The sequence below is a fragment of the Salvelinus namaycush genome, chromosome 4 (genome assembly GCF_016432855.1).
Source record: "Salvelinus namaycush isolate Seneca chromosome 4, SaNama_1.0, whole genome shotgun sequence".
Taxonomy (NCBI): Eukaryota; Metazoa; Chordata; class Actinopteri; order Salmoniformes; family Salmonidae; genus Salvelinus; species Salvelinus namaycush.
In genome coordinates, this window is record NC_052310.1 from 27,845,865 (window position 1) to 27,862,780 (window position 16,916).

General features: G+C 42.3%; 1 protein-coding gene across 1 annotated transcript in view; it reads right to left on the reverse strand.

The window, feature by feature from the left end:
• si:ch211-180a12.2 overlaps positions 1-16,655 on the reverse strand; it is a 58,941-nt gene extending 42,286 nt beyond the window's left edge. The window contains exons 1-3 of the mRNA XM_038990751.1: positions 16,595-16,655; positions 8,101-8,412; positions 7,435-7,737 (exon numbers count right to left, since the gene is read on the reverse strand). Of these exons, the coding sequence (XP_038846679.1) occupies positions 7,435-7,737; positions 8,101-8,412; positions 16,595-16,646 (667 nt within the window). The 5' untranslated portion in view covers positions 16,647-16,655. The remainder of the gene's footprint in view (positions 1-7,434; positions 7,738-8,100; positions 8,413-16,594) is intronic.
• Positions 16,656-16,916: the final 261 nt, after the last annotated feature.

Consider the following 16,916-nt stretch of genomic DNA (forward strand, 5'->3'; position numbering starts at 1 on the left):
AAAATATATTGTTCTCACCTATTAGTGTTATTTAACATTGCAAATGAAAGGAATTAGTGGTTTTGGGTGGATTTTAATAAACTGCATGCTTTCCCGACAAGTTGTAACGGGAGGACCACACAACATGTCATCGCATGACTCCAAGTTTACATTGATATGATGGTGTCACACCCTGATCTGTTTCACCTGTCTTTGTGCTTGTCTCCACCCCCTTCCAGATGTCGCTAATCTTCCCCATTATCCCCAGTGTATTTATACCTGTGTTCTCTGTTTGTTTGTTGCTAGTTCGTTTTGTTTCGGGAAACCTACTAGCAGTATTCCCCTTGCGCCTGTATGTTCTAGTGCCTGTTTTCTAGTTTATCCCAGTTTTGACCATTCTGCCTACCCTGAGTCTGCCTGCAGTTCTGTACTTTGCCACACCACACTGGCTGCTCTGACTGAGACTGCCTGCCGTTCTGGACCTTTTGCACCCTATCTGGATTACTGACCTGCCCTTGACCTAGTAATAAACTTTTGTTACTTCAACACTGTCTGCATCTGGGTCTTACCTGAAACGTGATAGTACGAACTGGCCATGACTGACCCGGCAGACTCGGACCAGTTCCGCAACGGCATCTCCTCCCAAGGAGCCACCATTGGAAGGCACGAGGAGTTGCTTCGGGGTCTTATGGAAGGTTTACAGACCTTGGCCGAACGCCATGACCAAGCATTGAACACATTGCTGGAGAAATTCTGCGGGTTGTCTGTTAGGCAACCTACCACGACGGTAACCTCCCAGCCCCCCAGTAACCCGGCTGTAAGCAGCACTGCCTCCCCGGTCACCCCGGTTTCCAAAGAACCCCTCTTACCTCTCCCCAGAATGCTTCGATGGAGAGTCGGGCACCTGTTGGGCGTTTCTCGCTCAGTGTTCCTTCATCATTGTGCTGCAGCCCTCCTCCTTCCCCTCGGGCTGCTCTAAGATAGCATACCTCATTACACTGATGTCCAGGAGGGCTCATGCCTGTGCTAAGGCAGTATGGGAACAACAGTCCCATACTGTTGCTTCAGTCTGGAGGAGTTTGTGGCAGAGGTGAAGAAAGTTTTCAACGCTCCATTGTCCGGGAGAGAGGCTGCCCGGAAGTTACATCAGCTTCGGCAAGACTCCCGCAATGTGGCAGACTATGCTGTGGATTTCGTCACATTGGCAGCTGGACGTGTGCCTGGAACCCGGAAGCGCTGTTTGACATGTACCTGCACGGAGTATCGGAGGAAGTAAAGGACGAGCTTGCAAACCGGGAACTACTGACAGATCTCGACTCGCTCATTGCCTTGACCATTCGTTTCGATGGGCGACTACGGGAAGGAGAGGAGATTTCACCCGCCCATCCAAGGATTCCACCTCGCCTCCGAGGCATCCCGGAAGTCTCTGTTGCCGAGAGAACCCGAGGCTACCTGAGTTCCCCCGAGAGTCTCCGAAGGCTGCCGAGTCGCCTATTCAACTAGGCAGCGCTAGGCTGTCTCCAGCTGAACGGCTATACAGGCTTCACACTAAGAGTTGCATGTATTGCGGGACTACCGGTCATTTTGTCTCCACTTGTCCACTTAACCTCTTTAGCCCAGGGGGGGTGCTATTTCGACTTTGGAAAAATGTGTTCCCAAATTAAACTGCCTCGTACTCAATTCTTGCTCGTACAATATGCATATTATTAATATTATTGGATAGAAAACACTCTCTAGTTTCTAAAACCGTTTGAATTATGTCTCTGAGTGAAACAGAACTCGAGTTAGAGCACATTTCCTGTGAGGGAGTGAGATTTCAGAAATCGATGTCCCTGTTCTGAGATCAGTTTATAAGTCCCCATGCAAGCTATGAGGGTACATGCACTGCATACGTCTTCCTCTAGATGTCAGTAAGCGGGGAGATTTTGAATGGAGTGGATTGCGCAATCTGGGCCCTATATATAGACCCTGGAGCATAAGGAACGTTCTTTTCAGCAGTGCGCTCGACGCATGAAGACATCACAATGGCGTCCTGCAAAAGCTTTCGTTTTAGTAGTTATATATTTCCGGTCATGTTTTTATTCGTTATAGGTGTTAAAGACATCTTAAGGTAGTTAATTTAAACCGACTTATAGCAGTTTATAGCAGTTTATTGCGATTTTCTGGATTTTCAATGCCATGCGCTTCCATTTGTTGGGCACCTCTCCAGTGGGTGGCTAACGTTTAGCGGCTAATTCGACTAGACAAGAGGACATCTTTCAGCCAAAAGACGATTGTTTTGAAGAAAGGACACCTTGCCCAAGATTCTGATTGAAGCTCAGCTAATAGTAAGCAGTCTTTATGCTTTTAATTAATTGTTCTGTTGTTAAAAGTAAAATGCATGAGACACCATTTCTTGCAGTATAGCATTGCGTTATCGCAGCCTGTATTGCGCAGTAACGATAATTTTAAAAATGTAATTCAGCGATTGCATTAAGAACTAATTTGTCTTTCAATTGCTGTCCAACCTGTATTTTTTAGTCAAGTTTTGGAATAGTTACTGATTAGATTAGGCGCCTCTTCAAAGATTTCTCCTGCCATTTTCCTGGCAGCTTTGCTACTTTTCTCATTGTATAACACGATTTGTGCTGCTAAATATGCACATTTTCGAACAAACTCTATATGTATGTTGTAATATGATGTTACAGGACTGTCATCTGAAGAATTCTGAGAAGGTTAGTGAAAAAATTAATATCTTTTGGTGGTTTATACGTAATGGCTATGTTTGGCTTGAATCAATGCTATTGTGAGCTATTGTGATGTTTGCTATTGTGCTAAGCTAATATAACCCTATATTGTGTTTTCGCTGTAAAACACTTAGAACATCTGAAATATTGTCTGGATTCACAAGATCTGTGTCTTTCAATTGCTGTACGCTGTGTATTTTTAAGAAATGTTTTATGATGAGTAATTAGGTAATACACGTTGGTCTCTATAATTGCTCTGGCTGCTTCGGTGCTATTTTTGACGGTAGCTCTGATGGTAGCTGCAATGTAAAACTGATTTATACCTCAAATATGCACATTTTTCGAACAAAACATAGATTTATTGTGTAACATGTTATAAGACTGTCATCTGATGAAGTTGTTTCTTGGTTAGTTTGGTTGGTTCTTGGTTAGTTAGGTTGGCTTTGTGCATGCTACCTGTGCTGTGAAAAATGTCTGTCTTTCTTTGTATTTGGTGGTGAGCTAACATAAATATACGTGCTGTTTTCGCTGTAAAACATTTTAAAAATCGGACATGTTGACTGGATTCACAAGATGTGTATCTTTCATTTGCTGTATTGGACTTGTTAACTTCTTATGGCTGCAATCCCGTTAGCGGGATCGATATGACAACAGCCAGTGAAAGTGCAGGGCGCCAAATTCAAACAACAGAAATCTCTTTAAAAAAATTAAAATTCCTCAAGCATACAAGTATTTCACACCATTTTAAAGATACATTTCTTGTTAATCCCACCACAGTGTCCGATTTCAAAAAGGCTTTACAGCAAAAGCACCGCAAACGATTATGTTAGGTCACCGCCAAATCACAGAAAAACACAGCCATTTTTCCAGCCAAAGACAGGAGTCACAAAAAGCAGAAATAGAGATAAAATTAATCACTAACCTTTGATGATCTTCATCAGATGACACTTATAGGACTTCATGTTACACAATACATATATGTTTTGTTCGATAAAGTTCATATTTATATCCAAAAACCTCAGTTTACATTGACGCCATGTTCAGAAATGCCTCCAATATCCGGAGAAATTGCAGAGCCACGTCAAATAACATAAATACTCATCATAAACTTTGATGAAAGATACATGTTTTACATAGAATTAAAGATACACTTGTTCTTAATGCAACCGCTGTGTCAGATTTCAAAAAGCTTTATGGCAAAAGCACAATATTCAATAATCTGAGAACAGCGTTCAGCCACAAAAGGAAGCCATACAGTTACCTGCCAAATTGTGCAGTCAATAAAAGTCATAAATAGCATTATAAATCTTCACTTACCTTTGCTGATCTTCGTCGGAATGCACTCCCAGGACTCCCACTTCTACAAGAAATGTTCGTTTTGTTCGGTAATGTCCATCATTTATGTCCAAATAGCTATTTTTGTTAGCGTGTTTGGTAAACAAATCCAAAGTCAGGAAGCGCGTTCACTAAAAGCAGATGAAATGTCAAAAAGTTCCGTAACAGTCAGTAGAAACATGTCAAACGATGTATTGAATCAATCTTTAGGATGTTTTTAACATAAATCTTCAATAACGTTCCAACCGGAGAATTCCATTGACTTCAGATGTGCGATGGAACAGAGCTCCCTCGCATGTGAACGCGCATGGTCAGAGCATGGTCAGCTCATGGTAGACCTGACTCATTCCTGTCTCCTTCGGCCCCCCTTCACAGTAGAAGCATCAGACAAGGTTCTAAAGACTGTTGACATCTAGTGGAAGCCGTAGGAAGTGCAAACTGATCCATATCCCACTGTGTATTCGATAGGCAATGAGTTGAAAATCGACCAACCTCAGATTTCCCACTTCCTGCTTTGATTTCTTCCCAGGTTTTTGCCTGCCATATTAGGTTTGTTATACTCACAGACATCATTCAAACAGTTTTAGAAACTTCAGAGTTTTGTCTATCCAATACTAATAATAATATGCACATATTAACAACTGGGACTGAGGAGCAGGCAGTTTACTCTGTGCACCTCTGGGCACCTTTCATCCAAGCTACTCAATACTGCCCCTGCAGCATAAGACACGTAGGTTGATGGGGGTGGTATTGTGGGTGACCCCGCCTATAGAGCGTCCGTCCAGTGCTATAATGTGGGAATGGAGAGGGGCTGTAGGGATGTTAAGCTCGGAAGCCAAGGTAGCATCCATAAAGCTCTCAGCCACAGTCTATGAGTACCCGGAGAGATTGACTGATTCCCCCATAGCAAAATTGCATGAAAAGGGTTGCGAATAAGGGGAGAGGAAAAGTTCTCTGTATGGCCCACCAGATTTCTTTCTCCTACCAGTGAGCCAAGTCTTTAACCTGTACCGCCCCTGCGTTCCGCCAGCGGAACTCCTCCCACATTCCACTGAAAAGGCAGAGCGCGAAATTCAAAATATATTTTTTAGAAATATTTAACTTTCACACATTAAGTCTTCTCAGGTTCCCGTGGTATTGGGATTCTCCCGGCTCCAGCGACACAATCCCCTCATTGACTGGTCTGCTGGTGCCATCATGGGCTGGAGCCCGTTCTGCCACGCACATTGCCTGAAGTCAGCGCAACCTGCCCCAGGACATCTTCCTGGGGGCTCGGAAATTGCCCCGGACCTCTCCGCCATTCCTGAGTGTACCAAGACCTCTGGGAGGTCTTCAGTAAGGCCCAGGCCACTTCGCTTACGCCGCACTGACCCTATGACTGTGGGATCGACCTTCTCCCAGGCACCACTCCGCCCCGGGGACTACTGTACTCTGTCAGGTCCAGAGACCAAGGTTATGGCGATCTACATTGAGGACTCCCTAGCTGCAGTGTTCCTCTGTCCTTCTGCCTCCCCCTGCCGACAAAACCCTGCGCCCATGCATCGACTATCAAGGTCTCAACAAAACGATGAAGAGCCGCTACCCCCTAACCCTCATCTCCTCGGCCTTCGAGTCGCTCCAGTGTTCTCCAAGCTGGACCTATGGAACGCCTACCACCTGGTGCGGCTACGGGAAGGGGATGAGTGGAAGACTGCCTTCAACGCAGTCACTATGAGTATCTGTTCATACCATTTGGCCTTACAAACGCCCCTGCTCTGTTCCAGGCTCTGGTTAATGATGTTATCCGTGACATGTTGAACCGGTTAGTCTTCGTCGACCTTGATGACATCCTCGTCTTCTCCCGTTTTGCCAAAGAACACGTGCTCCACGTCAAACAGGTTCTCCAACACCTCCTGGAGAACTAGCTTTTTGTGAAAGCAGGGAAGTGCGAATTCCAGTGCTCCACCATCCCCTTTCTGAATTACATCATCGCTGCAGGGAGTGTACAGATGGTTCCTGGAAAGGTGAGAGCAGTGGTGGATTGGCCCCGGCCTACCATTCAGGGTGCAGCTGCAATGTTTCCTGGGATTCGCCATATTTTATCCGGGGTACAGCACCCTGGCTTCCCGCCTGTCTGCACTCACCTCTCCCAAGGTTTCGTTCCCTTGGTCCCCAGCTGCTGACCGGGCATTCCGGGATCTCAAACACCGCTTCACCACAGCGCCCATCTTGGTTCATCCTGACCTGACCCGCCAGTTGTGGTGGAGGCCGATTGTTTCGGGTGGCGGCTGTCCTGTCCCAGCGTTCTGCCCTGGACCTCAAGTTGCATCCCTACGTCTTCTCCCACTGCCTCAATGCCACAGAGAGGAACTACGAAGTGGGGAATCGTGAGCTTCTCACGGTGAAGATGGCGTTGGCGTGGAGGCACTGGTTGGAGGGGGCGGAACATCCGTTCATTGTGTGGAAGAACCTGTAAATGTAGATCTTGACATATCTTCACACCGCCAAGCGCCTCAATTCCAGGCAAGCTAGGTGGGTCCTGCTGTTCACCCGGTTCAACTTCTCCCTCTTATACCGGCCGGGATCCCAGAATGTCAGGATGCGCTGTCACGCCGATGTATCACACTTGTAAATGTAGATCCTTCAAACACCCCCAAACAGGGAAACAGATCCCAATCAAAGGTGTTATCACGTGCTCCACTAAGGCAGTTATTTATCTTATAACTTGTCCTTGTGGTAAAAATTATGTGGGTCAAACAAAGCGCAAATTAAAAGTACGTATCTCGGAGCACCGTAGCACCATTAGGTGCAAGAACTCGACTTACCCAGTTGCGGCCCACTTTTTGGAAGAAAACCACTCGATTTCGTCTCTAAGTTATATTGGCATCGAACATGTCACCCTCCCTAGGAGAGGGGGTGACCTCGACAATTTATTGTTAAAACGAGAGGCTGCCTGGTTCTTTAATTGAAAGACTTTGATCTGAAGCCATTCTTGTGATTATTGTGATTTTGCTATTGTAAATGTTTGCAGGCTTATGTAGCCAAATTGTATCTATGATAGTGTACTATCCATTTATGTTTTTGTATGCTATTTTAATACATGAGAATTAACCAATGATATCAGGCCACACACGGCCATGATCACAGACACCTGTGTGTGTCTTTGGACACTATATAAATGAGTCATCCCGCAGTGTTTGTCATTATACCCTGATGAAGACAGCTTGTCTGTCGAAACATTGGACATAAATATTTTTGCATCTGAGCTCCTAGAGTGTGCGGCTCTCCTTTATTTTTCAATGAACTTTTATACCATATAAAAAAATTGAAAATGGTCTCTTGACATGTATCATGTTGATAACCATGTATTGTATTAATCAAATGATAGTAATTGATTGAAAAAGTTGATACTTACAGACGAAGCTGAGTTGAAACTCTAAGCTCAGCAGTTTGTCCAGGGCGGCGTGAGTGACCACACAGCTATAGATCACATTCTGGTCGTCCACCAAAGGGATAAATTTCAAGATGTTGACCGCCCAGTAGGTCCCTTCTGGGGTGCGGTCGACCGCTGTGACTGCTTGCTCTAGCTGGACCACCTCCCCAGCTCTGGTCCAGGAGAAGTAGATGAGTGGAGGGCTAAAACCCTCTGCAATACACTGAAGCTCACTCTTCACATCCAGTACCACCATCGTGGAGGGAATGGAGAGAGTGGGTGGAACTAAGAAATGAGAGAGATTCATTTATTTGATTTCATGGTGAAGCGTTCAGATTCACATAACCAGTTGTGTCCAATGTTTTTTTACTTAACTTCCCATCATCTGTTGCCCTTACTTGTCTGAGAGAACTGGATACATGAATGTCACATGAGGGAACAACTACAAATTAGAAACTACTTAATGGCATCCTTTCCTTTCTCCCTTTAGTGAATGTTATTGGATTGGTGAAAGCTGTGAAGAGGACCTCATGTTTTTACCTATCCAAACATGTTAGATCATTCAATACGTCACGGAAGTGTGGAAGAGAGGTATTTTAGCAGGGCCTTAGACCTAATTTAAAACTGAAAGGACTACGAAAGACTTACCTTTGATGTCCAATGTGACATTGCTGGAGTGTAGCTCGGAGACGTTGTATCTGACTTTACACTCATACACGCCCTGTTGGTCAAGAGTGGCATTAAGTACAGTCAGAGAGAAGGTCCCATTGACAAATAAACTGGTGTCCCAACTGAAGCCTTTGTCGACATGGTTGTTGTCTGTCGTCTCGAAGGAGGCTATATGAGATCCGTTGAAGGTCCAACTGATCCCCAGGAGAGAGTCGCCTACAGGAGGGACTGAGATAGAACAGGGGAGAAGGGCAGACGTATATGGCCGGACCCAAACTTCAGTTGAGGAGACTGAAAGAAAGAGTGAAAAAAATATCAGTGGTCTATAAACATGTTCATAAAGGTTTTGTCCTTATTGATAAACAAAATTATCATCAGAGATGGACAAAGACACATCAAAATGTATCTAGTTACAAAATACGCTTAAGACCAACGTACCAAAGTAAAATACAAAATACTGGTGCCGAAAAAATGATGTAATTAAAATAAATGTATTTTGTATTTTCTAATCCGTAAAGGGGGAAACTGTCATGCCATTTTGGGATATTACAACAAAAATTAAGTTACTTCAAACAACAAATACTGTTTTTTACCCCTCGGACATCATTGCACATGCGATAGAACACCAGAATATGTACTACAATTATTTTTACCATGCTGCTGGACGCTCCTCTCCTCTGTTTCATCAATAAAACAAAAACAATAACAAAGGTGCTGGGTCGAACAGTGGCGGTGTTTCCCCCTTGACGGATTTCAGCTATAAAATAGTTATAAATAAACTTGTGACCCTTGGCTAACACGCAATGAGCAGAACCAAAATTCCAGTTCATTGACATAGTTCACGGCATGTTAATCTTCAGAGCTTTGTGGCACCCTTTTAGTCCAAATTCGCTGCATTGGTGTCAGAAATGAGATACCGTACCTTGCCATGGACATGATGTTATCAGAGGTGCAGGTAGAAAGGGGTTTGAAAGAAATTAGAGGCATGGCACTCATTACCCGAATGAGAGTGAGTGTATTGATCGTGTGGCAATAACATTGTGTGTGTTCGCTTTCAAAGTTGAGTTCACTTCCCACTTTTGGTCCAAATTCACCCCATTATCCTCACTCTGGAAGTGCATTCCTGTGCATACAAGTTTATTTCAAGGTCCTCCACTCATCCATCAACACCTCTTATGGCCTCACACGATAGTGCCATCAGACTTCTGATACCAATGCAGCAAATTTGGCGTGACGAGGGCCACAACATTTTGAAGTGCTATAAACAATGGTAGAAACGTATTTTTAGTAATTTGAAAATGCAAAATACCATTCTCTGAAGTATCTTACTACAATGACATGTTATTTAGGCCTTTCAAATACAAATGACCAAATACTCAAAACTAATTGAGATACATATGTCAAATACATGTAACAGAAATACTACCATCTCTGAGTATCAGCAACGTCTTAATTATGAAGTTATGTGAAGTTCAACATGAAAGCTCAGTTGATGAAACATTAGTTAATTCAGTGAATTTAGAGCAGATTTACTTATCCCAGCAGACCACAATCAATCGATAAATCAATCAGATGTATTTTATAAAGCACTCTTTACATCAGCAGTTGTCACAAAGTGTTTTACAGATTCACAGCCTAAAACCCCAAAGAGCAAGCAATGCAGAGGCAGAAGCACTGTGGCTAGGGAAAACTCCCTAAAAGGCAAAAACCTAAGAAGAATCAGGCTCCAAGGGGTGGCCAGTCCTTTTCTGGCTGTACCAGGTAGAGATTTAAGACTATATGTGGCCAGATCATTTTCCAAGACATTCAAATGTTCATAGATTTTTATTTTTTACCAGGCAAGTCAGTTAAGAACAAATTCTTGTTTTCAATGACAGCCTAGGAGCAGTGGGTTGACTGCCTTGTTCAGGGGCAGAACAACAGATATTTACCTTGTCAGCTCAGGGAATTGAACTTGCAACCTTTCAGTTACTAGTCCAACGCTCTAACCACAAGGCTACTTGCCGCCTAGTAGATTACCATCAGTGTCAAATAATAACCATGATGGCTATAGAGGGTGCAACACTTCAACGCTTCAAGATTCAGTGTCAGTTGGCTTTTCATCGTCAGGCATTCAAACCACAACGTAAGAATGGTAGCAGGTTGACATTTATTGTCATGAATCTTGTCCTGGCGGCAGAACTGAGTGATTTCCCCTGAGATAGGCCAGCTGCAAAGTCAAAATTGGCTAGATTGTAATATTTTTTTTATATTCAGGGTTAGGCATTAGGGTTAGCAGTGTAATTAAGGTTAGGGTTAAGGTTAGAGTTAGATTTAAATGTATATATTTTATGACTTTGTGGCTGTGCCAGCTACTGACCACTCTGCAGAGCTGCTTCCAGAACAAGATTCATGATAAAAAATGTTAACCTGCAGAATGGTATCAGATGTATGTATCCTATGGCAAACTACATTCCTGACTGTTGCTTGTTCCACGAGTGGAATTTCTTGAGAAATACATATAACAGCCATTGTCATTAAAGCAATCAAGAGAAACACAAACCAGAGATAAAAACTTACAACAACTTACAACAAAATGTTAGAACAGCAAATTATTGTTGTGAAAAGCATGCATTCCTATTGGCTTTGAACACATAGTAGGCCTACAGTACATGTATGCAATTTCACAACACACAAAACTAAACCATCAAGTTAAAGAGGAGGAGGGTTGGTGAAATTCCATTTCATACTTTCTTTCCAGGCTTTCTTCTCACATCTGACCAGCATCTCTCTCAAAAGGTCAAATTAGCCTCAATTTTTCAGAATGCTATATATAGGGTAAATATAGCTAGGGTAAATACAATACGAAGGCTTGGGAGACAATGTTCCACTACAGGAACACTGGTAAGGCTGGTTCCCTATATTAATAAATAACAAGCGCTTTAAACATTTGTCGATAGGATTAAAGGCAAGCCGTGAAGTTTGATACTTGAGGAGAAGGTGACGTGTTAATATTAGCACAAGTTTCAGAATGATGGATGGATGATGGGTGGAGTGACCAGGAGAGCGGAAGGAGAGGAGAGAGAAAAAGAACAGAGCTGTGTGGCTTACTTGGTAGGGTTGTGGATTCGATTCCCACTGGGGCAACCCATTCGAAAATGTATGCGTGCACTACCGTAATTTGCTTTGGATAAAAGCGCCTGCTAAAAGGCATATGTATAGTAGGAATCTTGATAAAGAGAAAGATCTGATTAGTGGACCCTAAGACTCCTAAGATCAGTGTCTGACCTGTAAGAAGAGAGACGATAAGATAGGTAATGAGTGACAACAAACAGAATAATTGATGCATAAACTATCCCTATAAACATGGTTTTGAATGTGAATTATGAGTGAAACCTCAAGATGTGAGATATATTTGCTACATGTTTCTAAAAAGTAAAGAAGGATCTGAAAACTATTCTGAACTATTCTAATACAATACTATTCTCTAAGAAAATGTTTTTTGGGAGTTGGATAGAGCAAAACAAGATTAAATTGTGATATGACTGTTGACATTGTGCTTTTGGAGTACAGTGGCTTGCGAAAGTATTCACACCCCTTGGAATTTTTCCTATTTTGTTGCCTTACAACCTGGAAGGAATTTTATTTGGGGGGTGGGGGGGGGGTTGTATCATTTGATTTACACAACATGCTTACCACTTTGAAGATGCAAAATATTTTTTATTGTGAAACAAACATGAAATAAGACAAAAAACTGAAAACTTGATTGTGCATAATTATTCACCCCCCCAAAGTCAATACTTTGTAGAGCCATCTTTTGCAGCAATTACAGCTGCAAGTCTCTTGGGGTATGTCTCTATGAGCTGGGCACATCTAGTCACTGGGATTTTTGCCCATTCTTCAAGGCAAAACTTCTCCAGCTCCTTTAATTTGGATGGCTTCCACTGGTGTACAGCAATCTTTAAAAAACTTCTCAGCGATAGCCCCCTTTTTTACAATTTTCGCCTAAATGACATACCCAAATCTCACTGCCTGTAGCTCAGGCCCTGAAGCAAGGATATACATATTCTTGGTACCATTTGAAAGGAAACACTTTTAAGTTTGTGGAAATGTGAATTGAATGTAGGAGAATATAACACAATAGATCTGGTAGAAGAAAATACAAAGAAAAAACCAACCGGTCTTTTTCTACCACCATCTTTGAAATGCAAGAGAAAGGTCACAGTTAAAGCCATCACCCTGGTTGTAATTCCGATAGTGTCCACAAGATGGCAGAAGTGTGTGTGCAAAGTTTCAGATGGATAACTTGAAGTATGAGTGAACTTTTAGTGTGAAGGAGACATTCGCATTCATATAACATTTTTCTGCAAGAATATCGTCAAATCTATATACTTGGACTTTGATTTAGCTTTCCAAGTATTAGAAAGTATTATAAGTTCAACATTTGCAAAACAACCAGTTTTCATAACTTCATAACTCTGAATATCCTTATAATTTTTGCCCAAAATGAAAAGGCATGCTGTCATACAAGGTTAATAGCTTCATTTTACGACATATAAAGTCGTAAACTCCCGTATAGCCCAGCTCATTGGCTATCTAGCTAGTTTTGTTTGACCCCGACTGGTACTTATTTGACAAAGATACAGTCGTTCCAGTGATGACCGCCCGCGTCATCGGCGTGCCATGAAGGAGTCACTCTCTGACCAAATATGGTGTCCTATAGGATATACTACACCCCTAATGATATAGTGAAGTCTTGTTACCTTCTAGGATCTCTGAGGAATATATACGAACGTGATTTGACTCGTTGAAATAACTTTTAGGGTGAGATTTTCACAGATTCCTTTCTTTGCAAACTGAACGAGTGGAAATACAAAATCGATCGTGCATGCTACATGGATCTTTTTAGGATATGAAAAATGATTTTATCTAACAAAACAACACTTCATGTTATCTCTGGGACCCTTTGGATGATAAATCAGAGCAAGATTTCAGAATGTAAGTACACATTTCACCTTCAGAGGAGAACTTTTGTTGTTAGGAGCTCTCCTCAAACAATAGCATGGCATTTTTTCGCAGTAATAGCTACTGTAAATTGGACAGTGCAGGTATATTAACAAGAATTTAAGCTTTCAGCCGATATAAGACACTTATATGTACCGACATTTGTTGTTTCTCTAAAATCTGCGATCTTGACATAACGCGCTGCATGATTTACAACTGTCCCGTTGATGGGACACCGATCCTTAGGTCATACCACAGATTCTGAACTGGATTGAGGTCTGTGCTTTGACTAGGCCATTCCAAGAAATGTAAATGTTTCCCCTTAAATCACTCGAGTGTTGCTGTAGCCGTACGCTTAGGGTCATTGTCCTGCTGGAAGGTGAACCTCCTTCCCAGTCTCAAATCTCTGGAAGATTGAAAAAGATTCCCTCAAGAATTTCCCTGTATTTGTATTTCCCCATCATTCCTTCAATTCTGACCAGTTTCCCAGTTCCTGCTGATGAAAAACATCCCTACAGCATGATGCTGCCACCACAATGCTTCACTGTGGGAATGGTGTTCTCAGGGTGATGAGAGGTGTTGGGTTTGCGCCAGACATAGCATTTTCCTTGATGGCCAAAAAGCTCAATTTTAGAGTACCTTCTTCCATATGTTTGGGGAGTCTCCCACATGCCTTTTGGCAAACACCAAATGTGTTTGCTTATTTTTTTCTTTAAGCAATGGCTTTTTTCTGGCCACTCTTCCGTAAAGCCGAGCTCTGTGGAGTGTACGGCTTAAAGTGGTTCTATGGACAGACACTTCAATCCACGCTGTGGAGCTTTGTAGCTCCTTCAGGGTTATCTTTGGTCTTTTTGTTCCCTCTCTGATTAATTTAAAATAGGCAATCATGCGCTCATTTACAGTAATGTCCTGGCCTTTATATTGGCCTAATACACAACAACGCAATAAACAGTACAATAATAACTCAAACAAGATATGCAAATGTTTGATCACGGTAAGAAGTATGTCACGGTGTGCGCTACTGGTTGAAGGTAAGTCAGGTGCAGGAGAGCAGAGATGGGTGATAATAGGCGCACTTTATTCATAGCCAGTGAAAATAGCCATATACGCCCAAAGTACACGAAATGGTACAAAATAACCAACACACACGGGCCAAACACAGACCCGGTGCTAACCAGCCTAATATGGGCTACACGTAACAAACAAACAAATTCACACAAAGACATGAGGGGGAACAGAGGAATAAATACATGATGTGTGATTGGGAATGAAAACCAGGTGTGCAGGGAACAAGACAAAACAAATGGATAAATGAAAAATGGAGCGGCGATGGCTAGAAAGCTGGTGACGTCGACCACCGAACGCCGCCCGAACAAGGAGAGGAGCCGACTTCGGAGGAAGTCGTGACAAAGTGTAAGATGATGGAAGATGATCAGGCATTGCAAAAAGCAAATACCAGGCAAGTACAAGAGTTTCAACATGCACATTTAGTTGTGTTTTGTTGGTTGGGTGTACATTGAATTTATTCAGTTGATAATTCAATACAGTATCAGTGTACATTCAACACTGTGTGATGTTGGTTGCCCGCAGGCAAGATGGAAATCCAATTAAGTTTGTTTCAGAATATTTTGCAGCTCATTCTGGCAACGTAAAACAATAGTGAGAGGCCTAATACACAGCACAAGAAGCATTCAAACAAACTATGCAGATGAATGGCCATGGTAAGAAGTGGAAGACAAGTGACAAGATGATAAGACATTACAAATACACTGTACTCGGCAAGTTCAAGAGTCTGTGATTAACCCTAAGCACTTTTGAGCATAGATGGAAACACAATTAGTTTGATTCAGGATCTTCTGCAGCTCATTCAGTCAAAGTGAATCAATAGCGATCCAGGGCCGTAACATGTTGACTCGCCCTACTTGTAGAAAAGTGCAAATGCCATCCTCCTCTCTTTCATGTTGCCAAAATGGTCTATAACTATCATACAGTACACGGTTTTAGTTTGTTGTTCTAGGCTACCTGGCTAAAATGCTTGCTTGCTTGCCTAACTTCCTTTCTCGGGCAACGATGAACCAGCTAGTTAACATCAGCCTGCTACATCTAGCTACAGATTGAACTTCCATCCTCTCAGGCAAGGGGAACAATGTACGAATTTAAGGTTGGATCAGAATCGCCGATATATTCATTGGCCAGTACGGAGAATTAAGTAAAACCATAAGTTAAAATCCCTATCTCCATCCATGGCTAATTTAGGAAAGGGTCAATTTTAGCTAAGCTAGCTAGCTAGCTATAGCCACTGGAGGACAACAACACAACGAGATGCAACAATTCAAGTTTGTTCTCTAAATTCCGTTTGGCTTTTGGTGTGATGTGATTGGTGTGAATCCAAAGCCAGGACCATTTACAGTTGAGCTCACTCAGTTTAGCTCAACGCTGATTGGCTATTATTATATAAAAAAATGTTTTATCAAGGGAGGCCAAATGCTGGCTTCCTTTGTATTCAATGCTATGGAGAGCAACAATATTATACTCTTTTTGACCAGACAGCATCAGATAGATGGGCTACACATAAAGAGGCAGAGAGGCGCTGTTTTGTTCGCTCTGATGCTTTCTTCAGTGAGATACATTCAGTCTCTTGTGAATTGAAGGAAAATTATGGAGCACAAAGAGACAAAATAAAATGTAATTTTTTTCCCATGAATACACGCCACTGACAATGTCTAGCTTAAACATGTTGATCTCATGGGCAGTGGTTAGTCCTTGCATCATAGCTCTAATCAGAAAGTGGTTACATTTCTCCAACTCCATCCATTAGCTTTGTAGCAAACCAAGTGGCAGGACAGCCTTTTGGCTGAAAAACGTTAGATTGTGCCCTTTAATTCGTTTTAAAACAACTCTTTACATGGACATTTATCACATTTAAAGAAAAATAAAATGGTTACCAACAAACCTTAATTATATATTCACATAGTAAAAGCAATAATTAATGTATTCCCTATAATGTGCAACTAAGCATATTCAGTCACCACCGTACTGTAGGCCTATACTGAATCCTAGTCCGACAACTGTCAAAATTAGGTGTTGCGGAAAAAACAATCCAATGTCTGACATATAAACCTTAGAATTCTCCATAAACAAAATTACCAACACTTAAGTTTTACCTGCATACCTGCATTAATCCAATGCTTACCAGAATAATGGTCTAACACTTACCAGAATAATGGTCTAACACTTACCAGAATAATGGTCTAACACTTACCAGAATAATGGTCTAACACTTACCCAATCCTCATTTCACTATTACTACTGCTATTGACACTATCAGAAAAAACATTACAGCAATCATTCAGCTATCTGATATAGTTGAACGCATACAAAGCCACACTCTCAGATTGTCACCTGGATTTAATGTGAAACCAGGGCAAATGCGCAAATCAATGTGGCTTGTTTGTTATCATGAGTGTGAGGGCAATGGCACAACACTCACCATGCTTTATGATTGTCAGGAAGTAGAGGCAGAGAAGGACTTTACACTGCATGGTCCGAGCTTGTCCCAAGACTAACTTCTTATCATCTCTCCCTCACCGGCTCTTATATGCGGGGGTGGAGGGCAGTGGGCGGGCTTTTACCCATGAGGAGACACAGGGGGATAAGACATTTTGTCCCGAAGCCCCTCAGGAGAGAAAAGAGGGGGCTTGTGCTATAGTTGGCTAAATAACCCCCCCCCCCCCCCCCCCCCCCCAGTCACACTGACAGATGGAGAGAAAGAGCAAGGGAAGACTGAGAGTAATGTGCAAAGACACACAAAT